Source organism: Pan troglodytes, chromosome 10 (genome assembly GCF_028858775.2).
Source record: "Pan troglodytes isolate AG18354 chromosome 10, NHGRI_mPanTro3-v2.0_pri, whole genome shotgun sequence".
Lineage (NCBI taxonomy): Eukaryota > Metazoa > Chordata > Mammalia > Primates > Hominidae > Pan > Pan troglodytes.
Window position 1 is genome coordinate 46,259,956 of NC_072408.2, and position 23,039 is coordinate 46,282,994.

Here is a 23,039-nt window from a genome sequence, read left to right on the forward strand (position 1 = left end):
GGGAGAAACAAAGTGCTCTCCCTTGGCCTCTGTTGCTTGTATCTCCAGTGGAAAGGGCACTTTCCCGAAGTGCCCTTTCCACTGGATGGAAAGAGCCTGTCTGCCTCTCTCATGTACTGGGGCTTCACTCACTTTTATGAGCCAAATGCCATCACAGGGGCTGTTTGCCTTTGTTTTCCTCCCTGAGACCTAGGGTGTTCTTCATGATTCTGTTGGATTCCCATTTTCTTTCTTGAATTAAAGCCCACAGAGTTGATCTTTATGCACTACCTTGCAATTTCCAAGTGACTGAGGCACACTAACAGCCGCAAATCTGCCATCTTGGGGAAAAAAAGTGTTTTTTTTGTTTTTTCTTTGGAGACGGAGTCTTTCTCTGTCACTCAGGCTGGAGTACAGTGATATGATCTCAGCTCACTGCAAACCAGGACTCCTGGGTTCAAGCAATTCTCCTGCCTCAGCTTCCAGAGTAGCTGGGATTACAGGTGCACACCACCACACCCAGCTAATTTTTATGTTTTTAGTAGAGACAAGGTTTCACCATGTTGGCCAGGCTCATCTTGAACTCCTGACCTCAAGTGATCCACCCGCCTCAGGCTCCCAAAGTGCTGGGATTACAGGCATGAGCCACCGCACCTGGCCAACTTTTTTTTTTTTTTTTTAAGGTATGAAGTCTTGCTAAGTTGCCCAGGCTGGACTTCAGCTCCTGGAGTCAAGCAATCCTCTTGTTTCAGCCTCCCAATCAATTCATTTTCTTTTATGTCTATATTTGTGAGCAATATTCGTCTGTAGTACTTTTTTTTCTTTTCTTGTCATGTTTTTCTGGTTTTGGTACCAAGATAATGCTAAACTCAGCTGGGTGCGGTGGCTGATGCCTGTAATCCCAGCACTTTGGGAGGCCAAGGTGGGTGGATCACCTGGGGTCAGGAGCTTGAGAGCAGCCTGACCAACATGGTGAAACCCCATCTCTACTAAAAATACAAAAATTAGCTGCGCGTGGTGGCACGCGCCTGTAGTCCCAGCTGCTAGGGAGGCTGAGGTGGGAGAATCACTTGAACCCAGGAGGTGGAGGTTGCAGTGAGCCGAGATCACGCCACTGCACTCTGGCCTGGGCAACAGAGTAAGACTCTGTCTCAGAACAAATTAAAAAATAAAATAAAAATAATGCTAACCTCATAAAATGATTTGAGAAGTGTTCTTTACTATTCAATTTTTTGAAAGAGTTTTTATAGAACCGTATCTTTTTTTCTTAAATGTTTGGCAGAACTCACCAATTAAACCATCTGGGGCTGGAGTTTTCTTTGAGGGAAAGGTTTTTTATATTATGAATCCAATTTCTTTAGTAGATTTACAGATATTCAAAGCTTTTTTTTTCTTTAGTGAGCATTGATAGGTTACGTATGTTAAAGAATTTGCCCATTTCATCTAATTTACCAACTTTATTGGCATAAAGGTTTTTCATATTGCTCTCTCATATTATTCCCACTGTAGAGTCTGTAGTCTCTTATTCTTCATATTGGTAGCTTGTCTTCTCTCTTTTCTTCCTGGTAAATATGGCTAGAGTTTTATCAATTGCATTAATCTTTTCAAAACATCAGATTTTAGTTGCATTGATTTTCTTCTATTTTTGTTTGTTTTCTATTGGTCTCTATTCTTATTCTTATTATTTCCTTCCTTCTGCTTATTTTGGGTTTTTTTGTTCTTCCTTTTCTAGTTTTTTCCTCTAAGCACTGATTTGGCACCATCCTCAAAATTGTGATATGTTTCTATTTTTACTCGGTTCAAAGTATTTCATAACTTTCCCTGTGATTTCTTGTTTGACTCAGGGTTATATGGAAGTATGTTGCTTAATTTGTAAAATATTTGGGAATTTTCCAAAGATCTCTCAATTATTGATTTATAGTTTAATACCATAGTGGTCAGAGAACATATTTTGTATTATTTTAGACTTCTTAGGGTAATTGATACTTGTTTTATGGCCCAAATTATGGTTTATATGATCATTGTTCCATATGCGTAGGGAATAATATGTGTCCTGCTGTTGGGTGAAGTGTTCTATGACTGTCAATGGAGTCAAGTTGGTTGATAGTATTTTTCAAAACCTCTATACTTTTTATTTTTTGCTACTTCTATCAACTCCTGCAAGAGAAGTGCTGGAATCTCCAACTATAATTTTGGATTTACCTATTCCTCCTTTCAGTTCTGGAAGCTTTTTACTTCATGTATTTTGAAGCAATGTTATTAGGTGTATACACATTTAGAATTATGTTCCCCTTATTAATTGACATCTTTAGCATTATGGGACGTTCCTCCCTCTGTATGTTTGTGTATGTGTGTGTGTGTGTGTCAGGGTATCTATCACCTAGGCTGGGGTGTAGTGGCGTGAACATGGCTCACTGCAGCCTTGACCTCCTGGGCTCAAGTGATCCTCCCATCTCAACCTCTCAAGTAGTTGGGATCCCAGGCATGTGCCACCATGCCTGGCTATTTTTTTAATTTTTTTGTAGAGCTAGGCTCTCACCATGTTGCCCAGGCTGGTCTCAAACTCCTGGGCTCAAGTGATCCTCCCACCTCAGCCTCCCAAATTGTTGGGATTACAGGCATGAGCCACTGAGCCTGGCCTCCATTTGGTTATTGATTGGCTCTAATTTTTACAAATTTAAAATATTTTATTCAGGAAAATAACTTTTGCTAATTGCTTTTTCTTATTTGTAGACATTAATGTTTTGTTTGGGAGCATAACATTTAGTAATTTTTAAAAAGCAACAAGTAGGCCGGGCACGGTGGCTCACACCTGTAATCCCAGCACTTTGGGAGGCCAAGGTGGGTGGATCACGAGGTCAGGAGATCGAGACCATCCTCGCTAACACAGTGAAACCCCGTCTTTACTAAAAATACAAAAAATAAATTAGCCAGGCGTGGTGGCACGCACCTGTAATCCCAGCTACTCAGGAGGCTGAGCCAGGAGAATCACTTGAACCCAGGAAGTGGAGGTTGCAGTGACCGAGATCACACCACTGCACTCCAGCCTGGGCTACAGAGGGAGACTCCGTCTCAAAAAAAAAAAAAAAAAAGGCAACAAGTCAAGTAAATATATGTTAGGTAATGGACAAAAAGCTAGATAGTGGGGAGTCTCATCTCCTAATTCTTCTAATCAAACTGATGATGTCACTGGGGAAAAGAGGATCAGTTGGAACCTGGCGTTTGGCAGTTACCAGAGGAGCTGTGCCTGGGCAGAGGGTACCCAGGAGACACCCTGGTGCCCTTAACCTCCAAAGCAGACAACATTGTGTGTCCAGGCCTGTGGACCAGAAACACAGGATGTTTTGTGACTGACAGAGTGATCCAAAATGGAGAAGGATGACCCCCCACAGTTGGTGACTCCCACATCAGTGAAAGCCATCATCCTGAGGATTGAGGCTGCCCAGCTAACTCGGGCTCAAGAGGTAGCCCCTGAGATGAAGGAATCACTCTTACATTGGGATCTGATGCGGAGACTGGGGACTGATCCCAGGTTTGAGTGAGATTCCAGCTCTGGGTCCTCAGAGGCCCTGGGATATTCAGCAACCTGGGTCTGCAGACAGATTAGTATAAATTATCTCTCTCCTAAACTTGGCCTATGCAGGGTGAGCTGAAAGCAACCACCCGCCTGAGGCAGGGCTGGGGCCGGGAAGGGGGCAGGAAGCTCGAGGATAGCCCTGAGGCACATCGTGGTGGTGTGGTGGGTCTTAGAGGGCAGGAGAAAGGACCCAGAATCTGTTCTTGGCAACCCTCCAGAATCCCCCAAGCTGAGCCCAGGAAGTTCATAGGGGTTGGGGAAATGTCCAAAGGCTCAAATCACCCTGTACACGAGGCTCTAGTACATTTTTTACTTGAGCCTCTGATCCTAGAGTTTCTTGGGGCCTCACTTTTCCAAGCTTCTGTTGCCTGTGGATCCTTGTGAGGAAAGACATCCAGAAACCCCCAGCAACCTCTGAAATTCTAAAGAAATGTTTGCTGTGGGGTTTTGGTATTCTATACTTTCTTGACCTTCTTAATAATCACAATGATAATAAAAGCTACCACTTTTGTGTAATGTGCCAGGTACTATTAAAAGCACTTTAAAATATTTAATTCATTTAATCCTTACAGAAACCCTGTGACATAGGTACTATAATGATTCCCACTTTAAATATAAGAAAACTGAGACCCAAAGAGGCTAAGCGACTTGTCCAAGGTCACGCTGCTAGCATGTGGCTTCTGGCTCAAGTCCACAGCCCTAACACTACAATCTGCTGCTTCTCTATAGGATATTTCTACCCAGCTCTCAGACATTTTGGACAATGTCAATTGTGTCATCAACCGCTTCCAGGAAGAATTAGGATATGATTTAAAAGAAAATGCCAAATCTCAGCAGACAGATCCAAAGGGCAAGAAGAGATTCATCTTGCTGGAAAAAATTGCCTCCTTCTCCAAAGATGCTATGATGAAGGAGAAGCACCTGTATGACATTCTCCGCTGGCTGGGTGACTGGGGTGAGTTTGCAGGCTGGGCACCGTGCCTCCTCTGGGAGGGGAGTGTGGGTGGCGAGCACAGGGACAGCACAGGACAAATCCCCTTCTCCAGTGAAGCATTCCACCACTCGTGTCACAGCACATCACCTCCATGCTCCTGAGGGGCAGACACAGAAGTGTCCAAACATCACAGATCATGACATTAGCTGAATATATGATGAAGCCTAAGTCACGGGTCCATTATGATATCTCATTTTTGTGCAGGATAGAAACTAAATTCAAACCCACATTAGCTATTTTATAGAGCACCCCTGGGTGATATTCAAAGCACTGAATGACCTTTACTGCATGGGCCCTGATGCCAGCTGTGAGCAACTGGTGCAGCCATTTGGGTGTGGGCCAGCCGCATTAAACCCTAAAGCTAAGTGCTACCCCCCACTCAGCTCAGAGTCATCCCATCACAGGACCTGTGTGCTGTGTGCTGGATGCTCCAGTGTTGGAAGAAGATGGTATTGGTATGTGCCCTGCCCCCTGCATACTACCCCATGCTTGGAAGCTCTTAGTTCAGTGGTCCCTCAGCTGCCCTCAAGACTGACAGAGCTGTTGATTCTGCTTAATTAATTCAGTTGTCCAGATGTTGGACTAGGCAATCAGCATAGAGCAGTAACAAGTCAGATACCTCCCTGCTGTACAGACAATACTATTTAATGTCCATTGTGAGTTTCTACATGGCAGGCCTCATGTTAACTGTTCCACATGTATTATCTCATTTAATCTTCACGCAGTTCTTTTATAGGGAAGGAAACTGAGGCTCAGGGGGATAAGTGACTTGCCCAACATCACATAGCTAGTAAGAGGTAAAATCAATGTGACTTCACAGCTGCTGGAACCCCTGTGCTATAGGGCTGTCTGTGTCCCCCTGGAGGACAGACTGCTCTCAGCCTGCACCTCCCATCCCTTCTCCAGGTGACACTCTGACCTATGAGATCGGGCCCAGGAAGAGTGAAGAGGAAGAAGCAGCTCTGGACGAATGGATTGAAGCGACGGAGAAAGTGTTACCGCTGTCCCTCATTGCCACCAAAAGAGGCATCGAGTCACTCACTGCCCTTTGCTCCACTCTCATTGAAGGACAAAAGAAAAGGTCACAAGGTAGGTTCTAGGAGCACCTGGCCAGGGAGCTAGGTGGGGACGGGGTGGAGCCATGGCAGGGGAAGTCAGAGGCTGGGCCTGGGGTCTTTCTGATTCTCCTCCATCACAGAAGTTTGATTTGAGATGGATGGGCAGTGGTGAGGGGCTGAGGGTTGAGCCCAGGCCAAGCACTGAGCAGCTCTGAGCTGTCCTTCAGCGCTAAGGGAGGTGTGATGTGGAGACAGGTCTCTGGTGTGCTCACTGGAGCTGTGGCCTCATGTAGGTTCTGAGGAACAAAGCTGGGAGGCCAGGAGGGCTAGAGTTAGCAGCTAGAACCTGCGGGCCATCCTCTCCTCACTCCAAACCCAGCAACAGAGCTAGGAAGGTTGGGGAGGCTCAGCTAGAGGCTGCTGCAGAGGTGGTCCATCAGCAAATAGCTGAACCTTGGCTTTTTACTCCCATCAACATTAGGAGAACCTGATATTATCGAACTCGTACATTTTGTAGATGAGAACATTGAAGCTCAGAGAAGAGAAGGGACCACAAGGAAAGGCTGTGGCCCCACACATAGGTTTTCTGGCTTCTTAATCTCACTCAAGAGTTTGAATTGCATCTCTGTCAATTTCTGGTTGTATCACTTTGGGCAAGGACTTCATCTCTCTGAGCCTCAGTTTCCTCATATATAAACAGAAGAGGATACTGCCTAGCTCCAGGTTTGTGGGGAGGCTTCCACACAGTGTGAGGTGTCTGACACCATGCTTGGAACATGCTCAGGGCTTAATTAACAATAGTTAACCATCAGCATTTACCATTGTTCCTCATGGCCAGCCTCATTATCAATCAAGTAAGGTCAGCAGGAGGGAGAAGGCAGGGAAAAGTGGATAAGGAAACAATCTCTTCTGCAATCTGTACCGTACTGTCTTCAAATACACTTATTGTATACTTAGACCCTCACTAGATTATAAACTTATGAATGGTAAAGACTGTGTCTTTAGTTCTTTCTTTTTAGGGATGATTTATTGAGCACTTACTAGGTTCCTGTTACTGCACTTGGCACTAAACATACATAATCTAAGTCCTATGACATAGATTCTATGATTATCCCCATTTTTCACATTGGGAAACTGAGACACTGAGAAGTTAGGAAAATTGCCCAAGGCAAATCAGAAAGATGGGATTCAAACCCAAGTTATCTTATTGCAGAATCTAAACTCTGGACCACTAGGCCACATGGCCTCTCTGACAATACTAGCTAGATGCTAGCCCAACTTCAGTATCCCTTAATTTTTATATTTCCTCTACCCCTCATCTGAAGTTAGCATTGTTTTTTCCACCAGTGATGTTTATTAAATAGGCAGATGAATGGATGCTCCAAGATAATCACTCCACCAGCTCTATACATAGTAGGTCCAAGGGGGTACAATGACCACCGTGACCCAGCCTTTGAAAAATTGAGATCTGCTAATGGCAGGCACAATCTGTGTGTAGTGCATTTTCCTGGGGAGAGAGGGTCTGCTGCTTTCCTCAGAGTATCAAAGGGATCCCCCAAATCGAAAAAGACATTAGTTATTAAAAAAAAAAAAACATAAAACATGTGAACAGTTGGAGGACCATGTGATAAATTCTCCATAAGCAGAGTCCAGTGCTAATGGGAAAGGGAAACCAGGCTTCCTAGTTGGGTGTAAGGGGTTTGAGTAGCTGACAATAGGAGGCAAACACAGATACTGAGGCTGGGAAGTGGCATGATTAGAAAAATAACTCTACCCCAGGAGAACATGGAAGACCAGGAGGATGCTGCAGCGAGCTGTGCTGGATTGCCTATGCCAGGCCCTTCTGGTCTCTGCAGGTGCTGTGGAGCTGGCAGACCCTGAGGCTGGGCTCTGGGCAAGCTCTGCACTCAGCAGAGGTCTGTCCTGACAGCACTGTCCCTGGCCCCACATACAGCCCCAGCTCCCTACTCTCGCCAAATCCCTAAGGGGGTTGCCATTTTGGCCTTGCAGGGTTTGGAGAATCAATGCAATCCTTGGGACCCATGAGAAATCGTTGACTTTTTTCTCTCTACCTGTCCCAGTGTCCAAACGCACCTTCTGGCAGGGCTGGCAGGGAAGAAGCCCACAGACATCTCCATCCCATCCTCAGCCACTAAGCCCAGAACAGATGCTCCAGGACCAGCATACCATGAACACGAAGGCCTCGGAGGTGACGTCCATGCTGCAGGAGCTCCTGGACTCTACCATGTTCAGCAAGGGGGAGGTCAGGGCCATCAGGTACATGGCCACTGTGGTGGAGAACCTCAACAAGGCCTTGATCCTCCAACACAAGGAGAACAGGAGCCTGGAGACCAAATACAGGCACCTGCAAATGCAGGCGACCAAAGAGCTCAGCAGCCAGAGGCTGCACTTCCAGCAGTTCATGGAGGTCCTTGAGAGCAGGAGGGATGCTCTGCTGAAGCAGGTAGAGATCTTAGGGGGAAGGTACCATGACCTTCTCCTGACGAAGCAGGCCTTGGAGTTCCAGCTGAAGAAGGCTCAGAATGCTACAGGTCAGGCAGAAGACCTGGCTGAGGTTTCTGTTGACTCCCCAGGTCCCTCTGAGAGAGAGACCCTCCCAAGGAAAGAAACAGTCATGGAGGAAAGCCAACAGGAACCGATGAAGGAGGAGCAGTTGTTCTCGCCACTTCCCCCAAGTCCCATGGCCATGATGCGGGACAGTGGTGCTATAGCTGCAGGGCACCAGCCACTTTCCACCATGACTGTGCGCTCGAGGGTTGCAGATGTGTTCAGCAGCAAGGACACTGAGAGCCTTGAGCCTGTGCTTTTACCCTTAGTAGATCGCAGGTTTCCTAAGAAATGGGAAAGACCGGTGGCAGAAAGCTTAGGCCACAAAGACAAAGACCAGGAGGACTACTTCCAGAAGGGAGGACTCCAAATTAAGTTCCACTATAGCAAGCAGCTGTCTCTAGAGACCTCCAGGCAGGTGACCTCTGAGAGCCAAGAGGAGCCCTGGGAGGAGGAATTCGGCCGGGAGACGCGGAGGCAGCTGTGGCTGGAGGAGGAGGAGATGTGGCAGCAGCGGCAGAAGAAGTGGGCCCTGCTGGAGCAGGAGCACCAGGAGAAGCTGCGGCAGTGGAAGCTGGAAGACCTGGCCAGGGAGCAACAGTGGAGATGGGTCCAGCTAGAAAAGGAGCAGGAGAGCCCACGGAGAGAGCCAGAGCAGCTAGGGGAGGATGTGGAGAGGAGGATCTTCACACCCACCAGTCGATGGAGGGACTTGGAGAAGGCAGAGCTATCATTAGTGCCTGCCCCAAGCCGGACCCAATCTGCTCACCAAAGCAGGAGGCCACACTTGCCCATGTCTCCTAGTACCCAGCAGCCTGCCCTGGGAAAGCAGAGACCTATGAGTTCAGTGGAGTTTACCTACAGACCACGGACCCGCCGAGTTCCCACAAAGCCCAAGAAATCTGCCTCCTTTCCTGTCACTGGGACATCCATCCGAAGGCTGACCTGGCCCTCTTTGCAGATATCCCCTGCAAATCTTAAGGAGAAGGTGTACCACATGGACATGGAGGCCCAGAGGAAGAACCTGCAGCTCCTGAGTGAGGAGTCTGAGTTGAGGCTGCCCCACTACCTGCGCAGCAAAGCACTGGAGCTCACCACCACCACCATGGAGCTGGGCGCGCTCAGGCTGCAGTACCTGTGCCATAAGTACATCTTCTATAGACGCCTCCAGAGCCTCCGGTAGGTCCTCCCTGGAACCCACCTGCAGCAATATGTTGGCAGAGCCTAAACCCAGTGGGAGAGAAGGAACACAGGGCAAGGGGGGATGGGGAGAGCCACCTCAGGCCTGGACAGGGTCTCCTGAGTGGGGGCCTGGAAAGCAAGTCTGGCCTGGGGCCTTGGGCAACCCTTGAAGATGTGAGAAGAAGGGCACTGACCACTGCTCTCCCTGTAGTGGGCTTTTCCTCTAAGCAACTTCCCTCTCTCTTCCTCTCTTCCCATGGCCCTGTCTATAATCCACCTAATGTGCTCCCCTGTCTTTCCTTTCTCTTCCTGTTTCATCCCAGCCCTGAGGCTCCTCACTTGATACCACCTTCCACTTTTCTCTGCCCCATTTTCCCCAGCTCTCACCAGCCTCCATTTCTCTTTTTGCTCTAAGGAATTAAAGAAAACAAAGTCATCTCTGGTTAACAGACTTGGGGGATAGAGGAGGCCTCTCCACCCCCTAAATTGCTTCTCCTCTTTTCCCAGGCAAGAAGCGATCAACCATGTACAAATCATGAAAGAAACGGAGGCTTCCTACAAGGCCCAGAACCTCTACATCTTCCTGGAAAACATTGACCGCCTGCAGAGTCTCAGGCTGCAGGCCTGGACGGACAAGCAGAAGGGCCTAGAGGAGAAGCGCCGAGAGTGCCTGAGCAGCATGGTGACCATGTTCCCCAAGGTGGGCCTCCCACCCCGACCCCCCCGCCACTCCGCCTCCTGGGGTCAGCACAGCCAGTCAGCTTGGGGCCTGAAATGAACCCGTGGGGATGTGGCTGAGACTGCGGGACCAGGGGCAGAAGGGAAAGGAGAAGGCAGGATAAAGCCTCTGCACCAGGGAGAGGTGAAGGCAGGTGGCGGCCTGAGCATGGGGGTGGGCAGCTTTCCAATCTGTTTCTGGGGAGAGCAACCCAGAGAGAGAGAGAGACGTCTCTTCAAAAAGATCTGTGGAAGAGAAGATTTCTTCCGGAGAAGAGGAGGCAGCTGGATCCTGTAGTCCTGGCTCTGGGCTGTGATTCTCCCTCCCCTGTGGTTCTCCGTGCCCTGCTCCTGTCAGTCTGGTGGCTCTCCAGGCTTGGTGCACAGCCGTCATCTTCACTGTCTCACAGGGACTTGCTTTGCTTCTCCCTGAATCAGCTCCTTGGCTTTCTAGATTCCAGGTCTCTTCTTCCTTTGTTCACTGCCTTGTTTTAGTAGAGTCCCTCCTCCACTCACTTTCTGACAACGGTTGCATGGGAGGCTAAGTCACTGAGACCCTGGTTGTCTGAAAATGTCTTTACTTAATATCTATCCTCACTCTTAATTGACTGTTTGCTTGGATGTGGAAGTCTAGCTTAGAATCCATTTTCCCTCATAATCCCTCAAAATGTGTTTGCTTTGAGACAGAGTCTTGCTCTTTTGCCCAGGCTGGAGTGCGGTGGCACAATCTTGGCTCACTGCAACCTCTGCCTCCCAGGTTCAAGCTATTCTCCTGCCTCAGTCTCCCGAGTAGCTGGGATTATAGGTACCCACCACCACACCTGGATAATTTTTGCATTTTTAGTAGAGACGGGGTTTCACCATGTTGGCCAGGCTGGTCTTGAACACCTGACCTCAAGTGATCCACCTGCCTTGGCTTCCCAAAGTGCTGGGATTACAGGCATGAGCCACCACACCCGGCCACAGTTTTTATTATTTATTATTTATTTAAAATGTTTTATTGTATATATTTAAGGTTTATAACATGACATTATAAGATACATATATAGTAAAATGGTTACCATAGTAAAACAAATTAACATATCCATCATCTCACATAGTTGCCATTTTTCTCTCTCCTCTGGCAAGGGCAGTAGTAATCTACTCATTTGGCAAAAATCCTGAACACAATACACTATTAACTGTAATCCAACACATAGAGCTTTCAGTTTCTTAGTCCTATGTATTTGCTACTGTGTATCCTTTGGTCTATGTCACTCCATTTCCTCCCACCCCCACCCCAATTCTGGTAACCACTGTTTTATTTTCTGTCTCCTCAATTTGGCCTTTTGTTTTTTTTATATTTCACATATAAGTGAGATCATACAATATTTTTCCATCTATGCATGGCATATTTCACTTAGCATAATGTCCTCCGGGGCCAACCATATTGTGGCAAATGGCAGGATCTCCTTTTTTAAGGCTGAATAATATTCCACTGTATATACAGTTATGCATCACTTAATGATGGGGTTGTTATGGGAAATGTGTTGTTAGGCAATTTTTTGTTGTGTGAACATTACAGGGTATACTTCCACAAACCTAGATGGGATAGCCTGCTACACACCTAGACTATATGGTGTAACCTATTGCTGCTAGGCTGCAAATCTGTGCAGCATGTGACTTCTGAATACTCTAGGCAGTCAGAACACAATGGTGAATATTTGTGTATCTAAACATAGAAAAAGTAAAGATATGGTATTATAATCTTATGAGACCATGGTCATATATGTGGTCCATCATTTACTGAAATGTTGTTATGCAGTGCACGACTGTATATACCAGAGTTTCTTTCATTGGTCCACTGATGGGCACCTCGGTTGTTTCCATATCTTGGCTACTGTGAGTAATACTGCAATGGACATGGGAGTCCAGATAACTTTTCAAGGTGGCGATTCTGTTCCTTTGGGTATATACCCAGAAGAGAATCCCTGGGTCATAGTAATTTCATTTTTAATTTTTTTAGGAGCCTCCATACTGTTTTCCACAATGGCTGTACTAATCTACCTTCCTATGAATAGTGCACAGGGTTCTCTTTTCTTCACACCCTTGCCATGACCTTGTTATCGCCTGTCTTTTTGATAATAGTTCTTCTAGCAGTGTGAGGTGATAGCTCATTGTGGTTTTGATTTGCATTTCCCTGATGATTAATGATGCTGAGCACCTTTTCATATACTTGTTGGCCATTTTTATGTCTTTTTTTTTTTAAAGACATCAAGTTTATTAGAGCAACAGTGTGCAACAGAATGGCTGCTCCACAGACAGAGCAGGGCTGTCCCATAGGCAGAGTGACCCAGAGTACCTATGTCTTTTTTGGATAAATGTCAGTTGAGGTCCTTTGCCCCTGCCTTTTTTTTTTTTTTTTTTTTTTTTTTGAGACGGGCGGTCTCACTATATTGCCGAAGCTGGTCTTGAACTCCTGCTCTGCCTATTTTATTATTTTTAGTTTGCTAAATGCCTTGTTTATTCTGCAAACAAGGCTTATTTAAAAAAAGAAACGTACAGACACACATTGTAGGTTGAGAAATCTCTGTGTAGTTGTGACTTCACAACTATACTTCGGCAAAAGCAGTAATGACGGTGGCTTCTGAACACATTAATCTACCATTGTTTTGTCTAGAGCGAACACAGTGAGAATGAATTCCTAATGGCCTGTTTCTCTAAGTGATCGTCACATTTCGCTGCTCTAGTCTTATTTTAATTAATTTATTTTTTTGAGACGGAGTCTCGCTTTGTCGCCCAGGCTGGAGTGCAGTGGCGCCATCTCGGCTCACTGCAAGCTCCGCCTCCCAGGTTCACGCCATTTTCTGCCTCAGCCTCCCGAGTAGCTGGGACTATGGGCACCCACCGCCACGCCCGGCTAATTTTGTTGTATTTTTTAGTGGAGACGGGTTTTCACTGTGTTAGCCAGGATGGTCTCCATCTCCTGACCTCGTGATCCGCCTGCCTCAGCCTCCCAAAATGCTGGGATTACAGGCGTGAACCACCGCGCCCAGCCACTTGCTGCTCTAGTCTTTAAGAACAAGTGGAGCCTTCACTTGAGCTGCCATCTCCTTGCTGCTCAGGGCTTCAACAATTGTAATCACAAACTCAAAGCTGGTCCTAGGCCCTGGGCTTGTAAGAATTTCAGGCCGTCCTTTTCCACACGATTCTCAGAGTAGGTGTAATGGCTTCCATTCATCATTTTGTCCTTGGCAAGCGGGAGTGTTGTAACTTTACTTCCAAAACTGATCTCATGAGCCATCAGAGCAGTAGGACCTGCACAGATGGTGGCTATAAGGCCCTTCTGGTTTTCCTGCTCCTTTAGTATCTCCTTCACAGAAGCAGACTCAGGTAAATTCTGTGCACCCAGATTACCTCCTGGTAGAACTACTATGTCATATGGTCCCTCTTTTTTTGCATCTTCAAGACTGGCATCAGGACAAATGAAAACATCAAGGCTACACTGTACTAGGTCTTTTCCAGCCAGACCTGCAATGGTGACCTTAATCCCAGCTTGCCTCATGACATCTACAGGATGACCGTCTCCATTTCCTCTGCTCCTTTAGCCAAAAACTCAAAATAATAATTTAAAACTCAGGTTATATGTTTTCATGCTATTGTAGAACTATTTTATACTAAGACTTTAATTTATACAATGTGAATTTTCCTAACAATAATGTGAGCATATTTTCATGTGCTTATTTGTCATCCATTTATCTCCTTTGGCAAAGCGTATTATTGGGTTGTAAAAATTCATCCCATATTCTGGATGCAAGTTCTATACCAGATCTGTATTTCGTGGATATTATCTTTCAGTCTGCGGCATTCCTTTTTTTTTTTTTTTTTTGAGACAGAGTCTTGCTCTGTTGCCCAGGCTGGAGTGCAGTTGTGCTGTCTTGGCTCACTGCAACCTCCACCTCCCGGGTTCAGGCGATTCTCTTGCCTCAGCCTCCCAAGTATCTGGGATTACAGGCATGCGCCACCATGCCCAGCTAATTTTTGTATTTTTAGTAGAGATGGGGTTTCACCATGTTGGCCAGGCTGGTCTCAAACTCCTGACCTCTGGTGATCCACCCACCTTGGCCTCCCAAAATGTTGGGATTACAGGCGTGAGCCACCACACCCGGCCTGTGTAAGATATTTTGAGAGCAAGAGACCAACCACATTCATGTAACTTTTATTATAGTATATTGTTAACATTGTTCTATTTTGTTATTGTTATTAATCTCTTACTCTGCCTAATTTAAAAATTAAACTTTATCATAGTTAAGTATATACAGGAAAAACAGTGTATAAAGGGTTTGGTACTGAGGTTTCAGGCGTCCACTGGGGTTCTTGAAATGTATCCCCCAAGGATAAGGGGGAACTACTATATGCAAAACCGAAAGCTATACAACAATGAGAAACATTAAGAGGGAAATTCAGGTATAAGTGAAGACATTCCTCTGAATTCCCAGGTTTCACTGAGCATCAAAACCCACCAATCTTTCAGTCCTTTTCTTGAATATTATTCTGTATACACATTCTCTGCATCTGATTGGATCCCTGGATTTTACTTCATTTTCTGCATGACATTCTCCACAGATATATATCATTGGCTGCTGCCTTGGGGGTTGAATGTCCTGGATGTCATTGTGAACCCCTTTTTACTCTGAGTGTCTTTCTAGTTTTGGCCCAAGTACCCACCACAAACTCCAACCCACCAATTCCCTACCTACCCAGCACTGAGAAATGGCATCTTAATAATATTTATTCTTTCAATTCATGAGCATGCTGTATATCTCCAGTTATGTCTATTTATTTCAGTTTTATAGGTTTATTATTCAAATACTCTGAAGCTCTGTAATTAGGTGCATACACATTTAAGATTGCTTATGTACTCTTGAAAATTTGACCTTTACTATTTATTTTTATAGAGATGAAGTTTCACTATGTTGTCCAGGCTGGTCTCCAAATCTTGCCCTCAAGCGATCCTGCCACCTTGACCTCCCAAAGTATTGGGATTACAGCATGAATCACCTTACCTGGCCCAAAATTTGGACTTTTATCCTTATGAAATGGCCCTCTTTCTTTTCTTTTTCTCTTTTTTTTTTTTTTGAGATGGAGTCTTGCTCTGTCACCCAGGCAATGCAGTGGCACCATCTTGGTTGGCTCACTGCAAACTCCACCTCTCAGGTTCAAGTGATTCTTGTGCCTCAGCCTCCCGAGTAGCTGGGATTACAGATGCCTGCCACCACACCTGGCTAATTTTTGTATTTTTAGTAGAGATGGGGTTCGCCATGTTGGCCAGGCTGGTCTCCAATTCTCAACCTCAGGGGATCCGCCCACCTGGGCCTCCCAAAGTGCTGGGATTACAGGCATGAGCCACCCACACCCGGCCGTTTGTTTCTAATTATATTCCTTGCTCTTCAGTGTACATCAATATTGATATAGTCACTGCAGCTTTTTAAATATTTTTTACTATTTGCATGGTATACCTTCTTCCACTCTTTCACTGTTAACCTCTGTCTCTATATATTATTTACTGGAAAACTTCATGAATTTGTGTGTCATCCTTGCACAGAGGCCATGCTAGTAGTCTTCTCTGTATTATTCCAATTTTAGTATATGTGCTACCAAAGTGAGCACTGTGTCTCTATATTTAAATTGGGTTAATTGATATCTTATAGTTGGGTCTTGCTTTTTTATGCAATCTGTCAATCTCTGCCTTTTATTTGGTGGTTTTAGGCTATTTATATTTGATGTGATTATCAACGCAGTTGGGTTTAAATATATAATTTGCTCTTCATTTCTATTTGTCTAATCTGTTCTTTGTTTTTTTTCCCTCTTTTCCTGCCTTCTTGTGGAGTAACTGAGCTTTTCAAGTAAATTCATCTTATCTCCACTCCTGACATATTACATATTAGCCATACCTCTTTGTTTTGTTATTTTTTTTTTTATTATTTTTTGAGAGAGTCTCTCTTTCTCTCTCTCCCAAGCTGGAGTGTGGTGGTGCGATCTCAGCTTACCATAACCTCCGCCTCCTGGATTCAAGCAATTCTCATGCCTCAGCCTCCTGAGTAGCTGGGATTACAGGCGCCCGCCACCATGTCCGGCTAATTTTTTTTGTATTTTTAGTAGAGACAGGGTTTTGCCATGTTGGCCAGGCTGGTCTCGAACTCCTGGCCTCATGTGATCCACCCGCCTCAGCCTCCCAAGGTGCTGGGATTACAGGCTTGAGCCACCATGCCCAGCCTGTTTTGTTATTTTATTTTTATTATTATTTTTTTTTGAGACAGAGTCTCACTGTTGCCCAGGCTAGAGTGCAGTGGCATGATCTCGGCTCACTGCAACCTCCATCTCCCAGGTTCAAGAGATTCTCCTGCCTCAGCCACCTGAGTAGCTGAGATTATAGGTGCACACCACCACGCCCAGCTAATTTTTATATTTTTAGTAGAGACTGGGTTTCACCATGTTGGTCAGGCTGGTCTCGAACTCCTGATCGTGTGATCTGCCCACCTCGGCCTCCCAAAGTGCTGGGATTACAGGCGTGAGCCACTGCACTCTAGGGTTTACAATATAAATCTTTAACTTATCATAGTCTACTTTCAAATAATATTATTTCATGTGTAAGAACCTTACAATAGTATACATCTATTTCTTCCCTCCTGGCCTTTGTCCTACTGTTGTCATACATTTTGCCTCTATGTAACTTATAAATCCCCTAATGCAGTTGGCCCTCTGTATCTATGGGTTCTGCATCTGTGGATTCAATCAACCACAGATCAAAAATATTTGGAGAAAAAAATAGATGGTTGTGTCTGTGCTGAACACGAACAGACTTTTTTTTCTTGTTATTCCCTAAACAGTATAACAACTACTTAGATAGTGTTTATATTATATTAGGTATTATAAGTAATCTAGAGACCATTTAATATATACAGGAGGATGTGGGTGGGTGATATGCAAACACTGCACCATTTTATATAAGCATGTGAGCATCCACAAATTTTGGTGCCTGTGAGGAGTCCTGGAGCCAATACCCCACGGATAGCAAGGGACAACTGTACATTGTTATTACTTTTCCCTTAAGCAAAGGGAAAAGAATAATCTATTTACCCCCACACTTAACATTTCCAGTGCTCCTTACTCTTTTGTGTAGATCCAAATGTATTTTGGGTATCATTTTCCTTCTGCCTGAAGGATTCCTTTAACATTTCTCACACTGCTTATCTGCTGGTGATGAATCCTCTCAGCTTTGGTGTCTGAAAAGGTTTATTCAGCTTTCAGTTTTGAAAGATGTTTTTGCTGGATGTAGAATTCTAGATGGGCAGTTTTTTCTTTCGGTATTTTACAGATGTAAACACAAACTCTTCCCAGGGATATATGAGCTCTGAGGATGGTTCTGCCTGTTCTTGCCCAGTGATTCTTCCCCCAGCCTTGGTGGTTTCCTCCCAGGCCTGCACAGAGACTTAACGGGACCCCTCTGCAGAGCTTTGGAGATTCCTTGCCATGTGACTTCCTCCTCTCTGGTACTCTGGTTTTCAAATTCTAGTCACCTTGGCTTCCCCGATACCCAGATGCTGTCTCCTCATCTCAGCAAGGCTGCTGGCTTCTGTTTGGGTTGCCTGCCCTGTGCTGGGGCCTGGATATTGTCTCATTTGTTTCATTCCTTTTGGGGATCATTGACCTGCACTGCCTGTTGTCTGAATGGGTATACATCATTTTTTCATCTATTCTGTTTGGCCTACTAGTTGTTTACAGGAGAATAGTAAACTAGTCCTTGTTATTCCATTATCACTAGTTTATCTCCTCAAAAAAAATCCTATACTATTAAGATTCATTTTAAATGTTAAAAGTTCCAAGAATTCCTATATACTAGTAGTTTTACTTTTTATTTATTCAATTTTTGTACAATTTTAAGTATGTAGTTACATTCTTGGGCTCTTGGCAAAAAATCCATTGCCCCTCAGGGGACCATGCCCTATGGGTTAGGAACCATATGGGTTTAGGCCAACAGAATGAGAAGGTATCACTCACTCTCTTAATCTCTACACTTGGAGCCTATCCTCATCTTTTCCATGTCCTTACTGAGACCTCATGTTTTCCCTCTGAAAACTAACACTAGCAGAAACCTTACTCTTTCACCCCCTCCCCACCACCCCACTTTACCTTGGCAGAATTCAGTAAAGTAACCATCCAAAATGTATAGACCTGGTTTTAACATTCATACATCAAGTACAACCCAAATAAATCCCAAGATGTTATGTGATCTGGTTATGCCATTGTATCCATTATATCCCATTCAGAGATATAATGCTCACTCACCTGCCAAAAATAATAAAAAAGTAACCCCAACCTTTAATTGGGTCACTCATAATCACTAAAGTGGGTCCAACTTATAATTCATGAGATTACAATCATGAGATTTTCTTATTTTTTCCTCTCCTCTGCCATTCTCTCATATCCAGAAAACCTCTTTAAACTCCAAAACACTGTCTTTGACACCCAAACTTCCTTTTCTCTTTGTTTAGATAAATGATTACTAATCTATGGGCCATACACCACTGAGGGACAATGGATCCATGTGTATACCACTAATTGTCTATATACTGAATTACTAAAAAAAGAAAAACTTATATTGGAATCCTTGAAACTTCTGACATTTAAAATAAATGCAAAATAGTATACAATTAAAAAAAAAGGCCAAAGAGATAACAGCTGAAACTTGGGAATAATGGAATAAAAGACTCCTATATTCTCCTCTTTTGACTTTTTTTTTTTTTTTTTTTTTTTTTTTTGGAGACAGAGTCTCGCTATTGCCAGGCTGGAGTGCAGTGGTGCAATCTCGGCTCACTGCAACTTCTGCCTCCTGCGTTCAAGCAATTTTCCTGTCTCAGCCTCCCGAGTAGCTGGGACTACAGACGCACGCCACCACACCCAGCTAATTTTTGTATTTTTAGTAGAGACGGGGTTTCACCATGTTGGCCAGGATGGTCTCAATCTCTTGACCTCATGATCTGCCTGACTTGGCTTCCTAAAGTGCTGGGATTACAGGCATGAGCCACCGCGCCCAGCCTTGACTCTTTATTATAGATATATAGATATAGATTTAACTTGTCTTTTTTTTTTCACTGATGTTTTGCCCGTTTCTAGATTCTCTATAACAGATGTAAAACAGGAACTCAGCAAATTAGAATTCATACCCTTTGGGACGATTAATAATTTTGTCCCCATTATACAAGTATTGAGTTTATATCCATATCCATCTTTCATATGGCAGGAATAGCTCTCTGCACCACCCATGAGTATGGGATCTTTCCCTGCCAGACTCCTTCATTTGCAACACTGGCTTTGGGATGAGCAGCCTTCAGCTCGAGACCTGAGGCTCAGGCTGCCAGGAGCAGAAAAGCAGCAAGTGCCGACGTGGTCCCTAGGGGCAGCTTGGAGGGATTGGAGGAGCCCAGAGTTGTGAGTCAGAGCCTGCTGGGACCTGCCCTAGGGTTGGGTCAGGAGGTACCACCTGCCCCCGAGTCTTGAGTGGCAGTGGCCTGAGTCTAGGGGAGGCAGCATGCTGAGGCATTGGTGTGAGGGCTGGCATCAGGCAGCTAGAAGAGCCTTGGCCATGGAGGTTTCATATCACCTTATACCAGTCCAGATAATCTCCTAGAGGCATCTTGACTTGCTGTTTGTTTGGGGATTGAGAATGAAAGGGATATGACAATTCTTTGAGTGGCTGTGAAGGTTCCCCCAGCTCCTCACCCAGTGCCAGGGCTGGGGCTGGATGAAAAGATACCCAGTGCAGTCCAGGCACAACCTGGCCCCCTGCCATGAACCTGCCTGGAGCTGCTCTCATGGGTTCCAGCTGCTCTGGTTTCATTTTCTTCCTTGCTGTTTTGCCCATTATCCAGCTTCCTCACAACAAAGGAGAAAACAGGAACTAACACAGCAAAAAAGAGTTCAAGGAGTTTCCAGCAAAGGTCTGATACCTTGTGGTCCCAGGGTTTCTAATTGAAGGGATTCCCTGGGCCTTACCCTCTCCACTCAGCCCTGAGTCCAGCAGGGGCACCAACAAACAGACAAAGCCTCCTCACGACCTAGAGAGGAGATAACTTCCTGTTTCCCTGATGCCTCTCTGCTGGTTCCTCTAGCTCCAGCTGGAGTGGAACGTTCACCTGAACATCCCTGAGGTCACCTCGCCAAAGCCAAAGAAATGCAAGTTGCCTGCAGCCTCACCCCGGCACATTCGCCCCAGTGGCCCTACCTACAAGCAGCCCTTTCTGTCTAGGCACCGGGAATGTGTGCCCCTGCAGATGGCCAGGTAGGTTCTGGGAAGCTGAGGGGGCAGCAGCTGTATGGGTGAAGAGGCAGGGAGCAGGGGTGACCAGCCTGGGGAGGTGGGCAGTGAAGTGAGGGCACCAACAGGCCAATATCACCCTACGAGTTGCAAAGTGCCTGTCTTCTCAGCTGCCCTCCCCAGTGCTGGCCACTGACCCACAGGTGGGGTGTATGTCATAGTGTGTGTCGCATTTCAAACTATGCGACGGAAAGACTCTGAGGACCCACACCTGAGAACTTATAACCTTTCTGCCCTGAGCATCGATTTGGCATCTGCCGTTGGTCTGTCCTATAAACAAGCCTGAACCTCCCCACCATGTGACCTGCAGGCTCTGGAGACACTGTGAACCTCTGGGGCGCTAAAAGGACCCTGGTCCACACCTACCCTTGCATGGCCTAGATCAGGGCTTCTGCCCCAGGGCCTGTTCCTTGAAGGACAGGGGCTGCCCTGGGAACCTCTTCCAGCAGCTCCTCGGCCAGAGGAGCCCCAAGGAAGTGAGATTCAGACTCAGTGTTGGAGGGGAGACGAGGAGGGCAGTGACACACTCGATTTGAGAAGGGAAGGAGACAAAGCTCACTTGGGCCTGATGGCTCTGGAGAGTCTCTTGCATCTCAGTCTCTCTCTGTTGCTTTTCACATTCTCCAAACTCCCCACTCCCAGCCAACAGGGGAAGCAGATGGAGGCTGTCTGGAAGACCGAGGTGGCCTCCTCCAGTTACGCAATAGAAAAAAAGACCCCTGCCAGCCTTCCCTGGGACCAGCTGAGGGGACACCCAGATATTCCCCGGCTGTTGACACTGGACGTGTAGTCCTCCTGCCACAAAAGCCTGAACTTCCTGAAGGCCCAGTAAGGTGCGAGGCTGATGGTCAATGTGGATTCTCCCCAATAAATCTCTCTCCAGGCTTTAACAATGACCTCATTTGCTATCCCACACTAGATAGAAAGAGGCTAACCTGGTTCCTTTGCTCGGCAGCTGTAAGCGGGGTCCCCATGCCAACAGCACTTCGGTTCTGGTGAAGGGTTTCCTTAGTGTCTCAGAGGCCACCAGGGGGCTTTTCCTTCACACTGGCCTCCTGGGCTGCACATAAATTCTGAAGAGCCCCATCTCACGCTAGCCTTGGGGGTGGTTCTCAGGGGAGCCAGGTGTAGGAAGGGAGAGATGAGGGAGCCCTTGGACTGCCTGAGAAACCTGAGCCTGTCACTTCCTTTCCTTACTATCTTCAAGAACGGTCCCTAGAAAGAGCAGCTGAGGGGACAGAGGTGGGACTCCAGGGGCCAACAAGAGGCTTTTCTGGTTAGAAGTCTTAGCTCTCTTTTGCCTCTCTGGGCTTGTAGATGTCACTACTGGAGGCTCAAGGCTCTTTTAAGGACCCTCTCTACATGAGCAATCCCATCTGCCTCCTGTGACCCTGGCCCTGTGTCAGTTACAGATCCCCAATGGGGAGAGGGTCCTGATGCCTCCAGTCTAGACCTAACCAGAGCCAACAGCCAGAAGATGCTGGTGCTTCCCCCATCCTCCAACTGGAGACCTCAGTGAGACAGGGAGGCATAGCAGCATCAAAGAGGGCGAGTCCCTGGCCGCACCTGCGCTCTGAAATAGGCCAGCATTCCAGCTGAGAGTCCCATCATTCCAGCCCACCCAGTGCAGAAACCTGGTTTCCAATTCCTGGAGGGTTTCCAAGGGGGATGTGCATGTGTGTTGCTGTTGGTTGTTGATTTAGATACAGCAAACAGAATGGAGAATAACCAAAACAACACTGTGGGAGAACACTGTAACCCAGTGGTCAACTGGGGCCTGGCCTGGCAGAGATTTGGTTAAACTTACCCAAAGACCTCCCCATCGTGGGGTCTCTCCTCTCCACATCCCTTCCCTGCCTGGGATCTGCCCAGCTTCTGAGTCTCGGGCCAGCCCCTTTGTTCTTTCCACACACGGAGATATGTGCACATAAATATCAGGGGTATGCACCCCACTTGAGCCCATACACTCATGACGTCAGTAACTTTCTGAAAATATAGAGGGATAGTGAGAAACGGGATTCATGTTGAACAGCACCAAGCAGCAGCCTCCTTTCTTCCCTCTTTCCCCGCCTCTCTGGTAAAACATGCACAATTCTAAAATTCCTTCATGTCTCAAGCAGAGCTGTTCCACCCACACCCAGGCCTCCACTGGGATCCCAGTTTCAGGCTTAAGGCACTTATCAAAATATTGTTCCCAGCAAAGACAGCTTCCCCTTTCTAAGGGAACTTAGATGAAGACAATTTTCTTCCTGCTTTCAACCCTGTACCTGTTTACTGCATTGATCTCACCACCAGGTGCAGAGGCAGAGCCTGCTGTGCTGTCTTCTTTACCCACATCCCAGGCTGCCACCACCTCCCTGCGTGTCAGGCTGCTCCTGATGTCTCAGTGTGGGGGCTCCCTGCATTGTCTTGGGGTCCGCTATTTTGGCATGAGGATCTGCTGGTCTCTAACAAAAGTTCTCTGTCCCTGCCCAGGCTGCTGCTACCTCAGGGTGGTGGCCGTGCTGCCTCCTTTGGGCGTGCCCTCCTGGACATTGCTCCACTCCCTGAAGTGCACCTTTTCTCGGGCCACCTGCTCCTGGCCCACCATGGATCCTCACATCCACC

At 46.3% G+C, this 23,039-nt stretch overlaps 2 protein-coding genes, 1 non-coding gene and 1 pseudogene across 15 annotated transcripts in view; 1 reads left to right on the top strand and 3 right to left on the bottom strand.

Moving 5' to 3' along the window:
* The window catches only part of PRPF40B (pre-mRNA processing factor 40 homolog B), a 76,204-nt gene that overhangs the window by 36,594 nt on the left and 16,571 nt on the right, over positions 1-23,039 (bottom strand). The window lies entirely within an intron of this gene.
* FAM186B (family with sequence similarity 186 member B) overlaps positions 1-23,039 on the top strand; it is a 47,436-nt gene that overhangs the window by 15,287 nt on the left and 9,110 nt on the right. For 5 of the 13 annotated variants that reach the window (XR_001707988.4, XR_010148312.1, XR_010148313.1 and 2 more), the window contains exons 1-6: positions 3,137-3,443; positions 4,286-4,511; positions 5,457-5,639; positions 7,690-9,355; positions 9,866-10,058; positions 20,227-20,396. Coding sequence is in view for 9 of the 13 variants with exons in the window: in XM_016923471.4 (XP_016778960.2) it covers positions 3,348-3,443; positions 4,286-4,511; positions 5,457-5,639; positions 7,690-9,355; positions 9,866-10,058; positions 20,227-20,396 (2,534 nt within the window). In the remaining 4 variants the exon portion in view is untranslated. Of the gene's footprint in view, positions 1-3,136; positions 3,444-4,285; positions 4,512-5,456; positions 5,640-7,689; positions 9,356-9,865; positions 10,059-20,226; positions 20,397-21,074; positions 21,326-23,039 lie in introns of those variants that run through there. The other 8 variants (XR_010148314.1, XM_063786713.1, XM_063786712.1 and 5 more) reach the window with 4 other exon arrangements.
* On the bottom strand, positions 13,023-14,266 carry LOC104001546 (Parkinson disease protein 7 homolog; annotated as a pseudogene).
* On the bottom strand, positions 15,615-15,724 carry LOC112205068 (U6 spliceosomal RNA). The gene has a single exon (XR_002938933.1). It is a non-coding gene; the product is annotated as a U6 spliceosomal RNA (small nuclear RNA).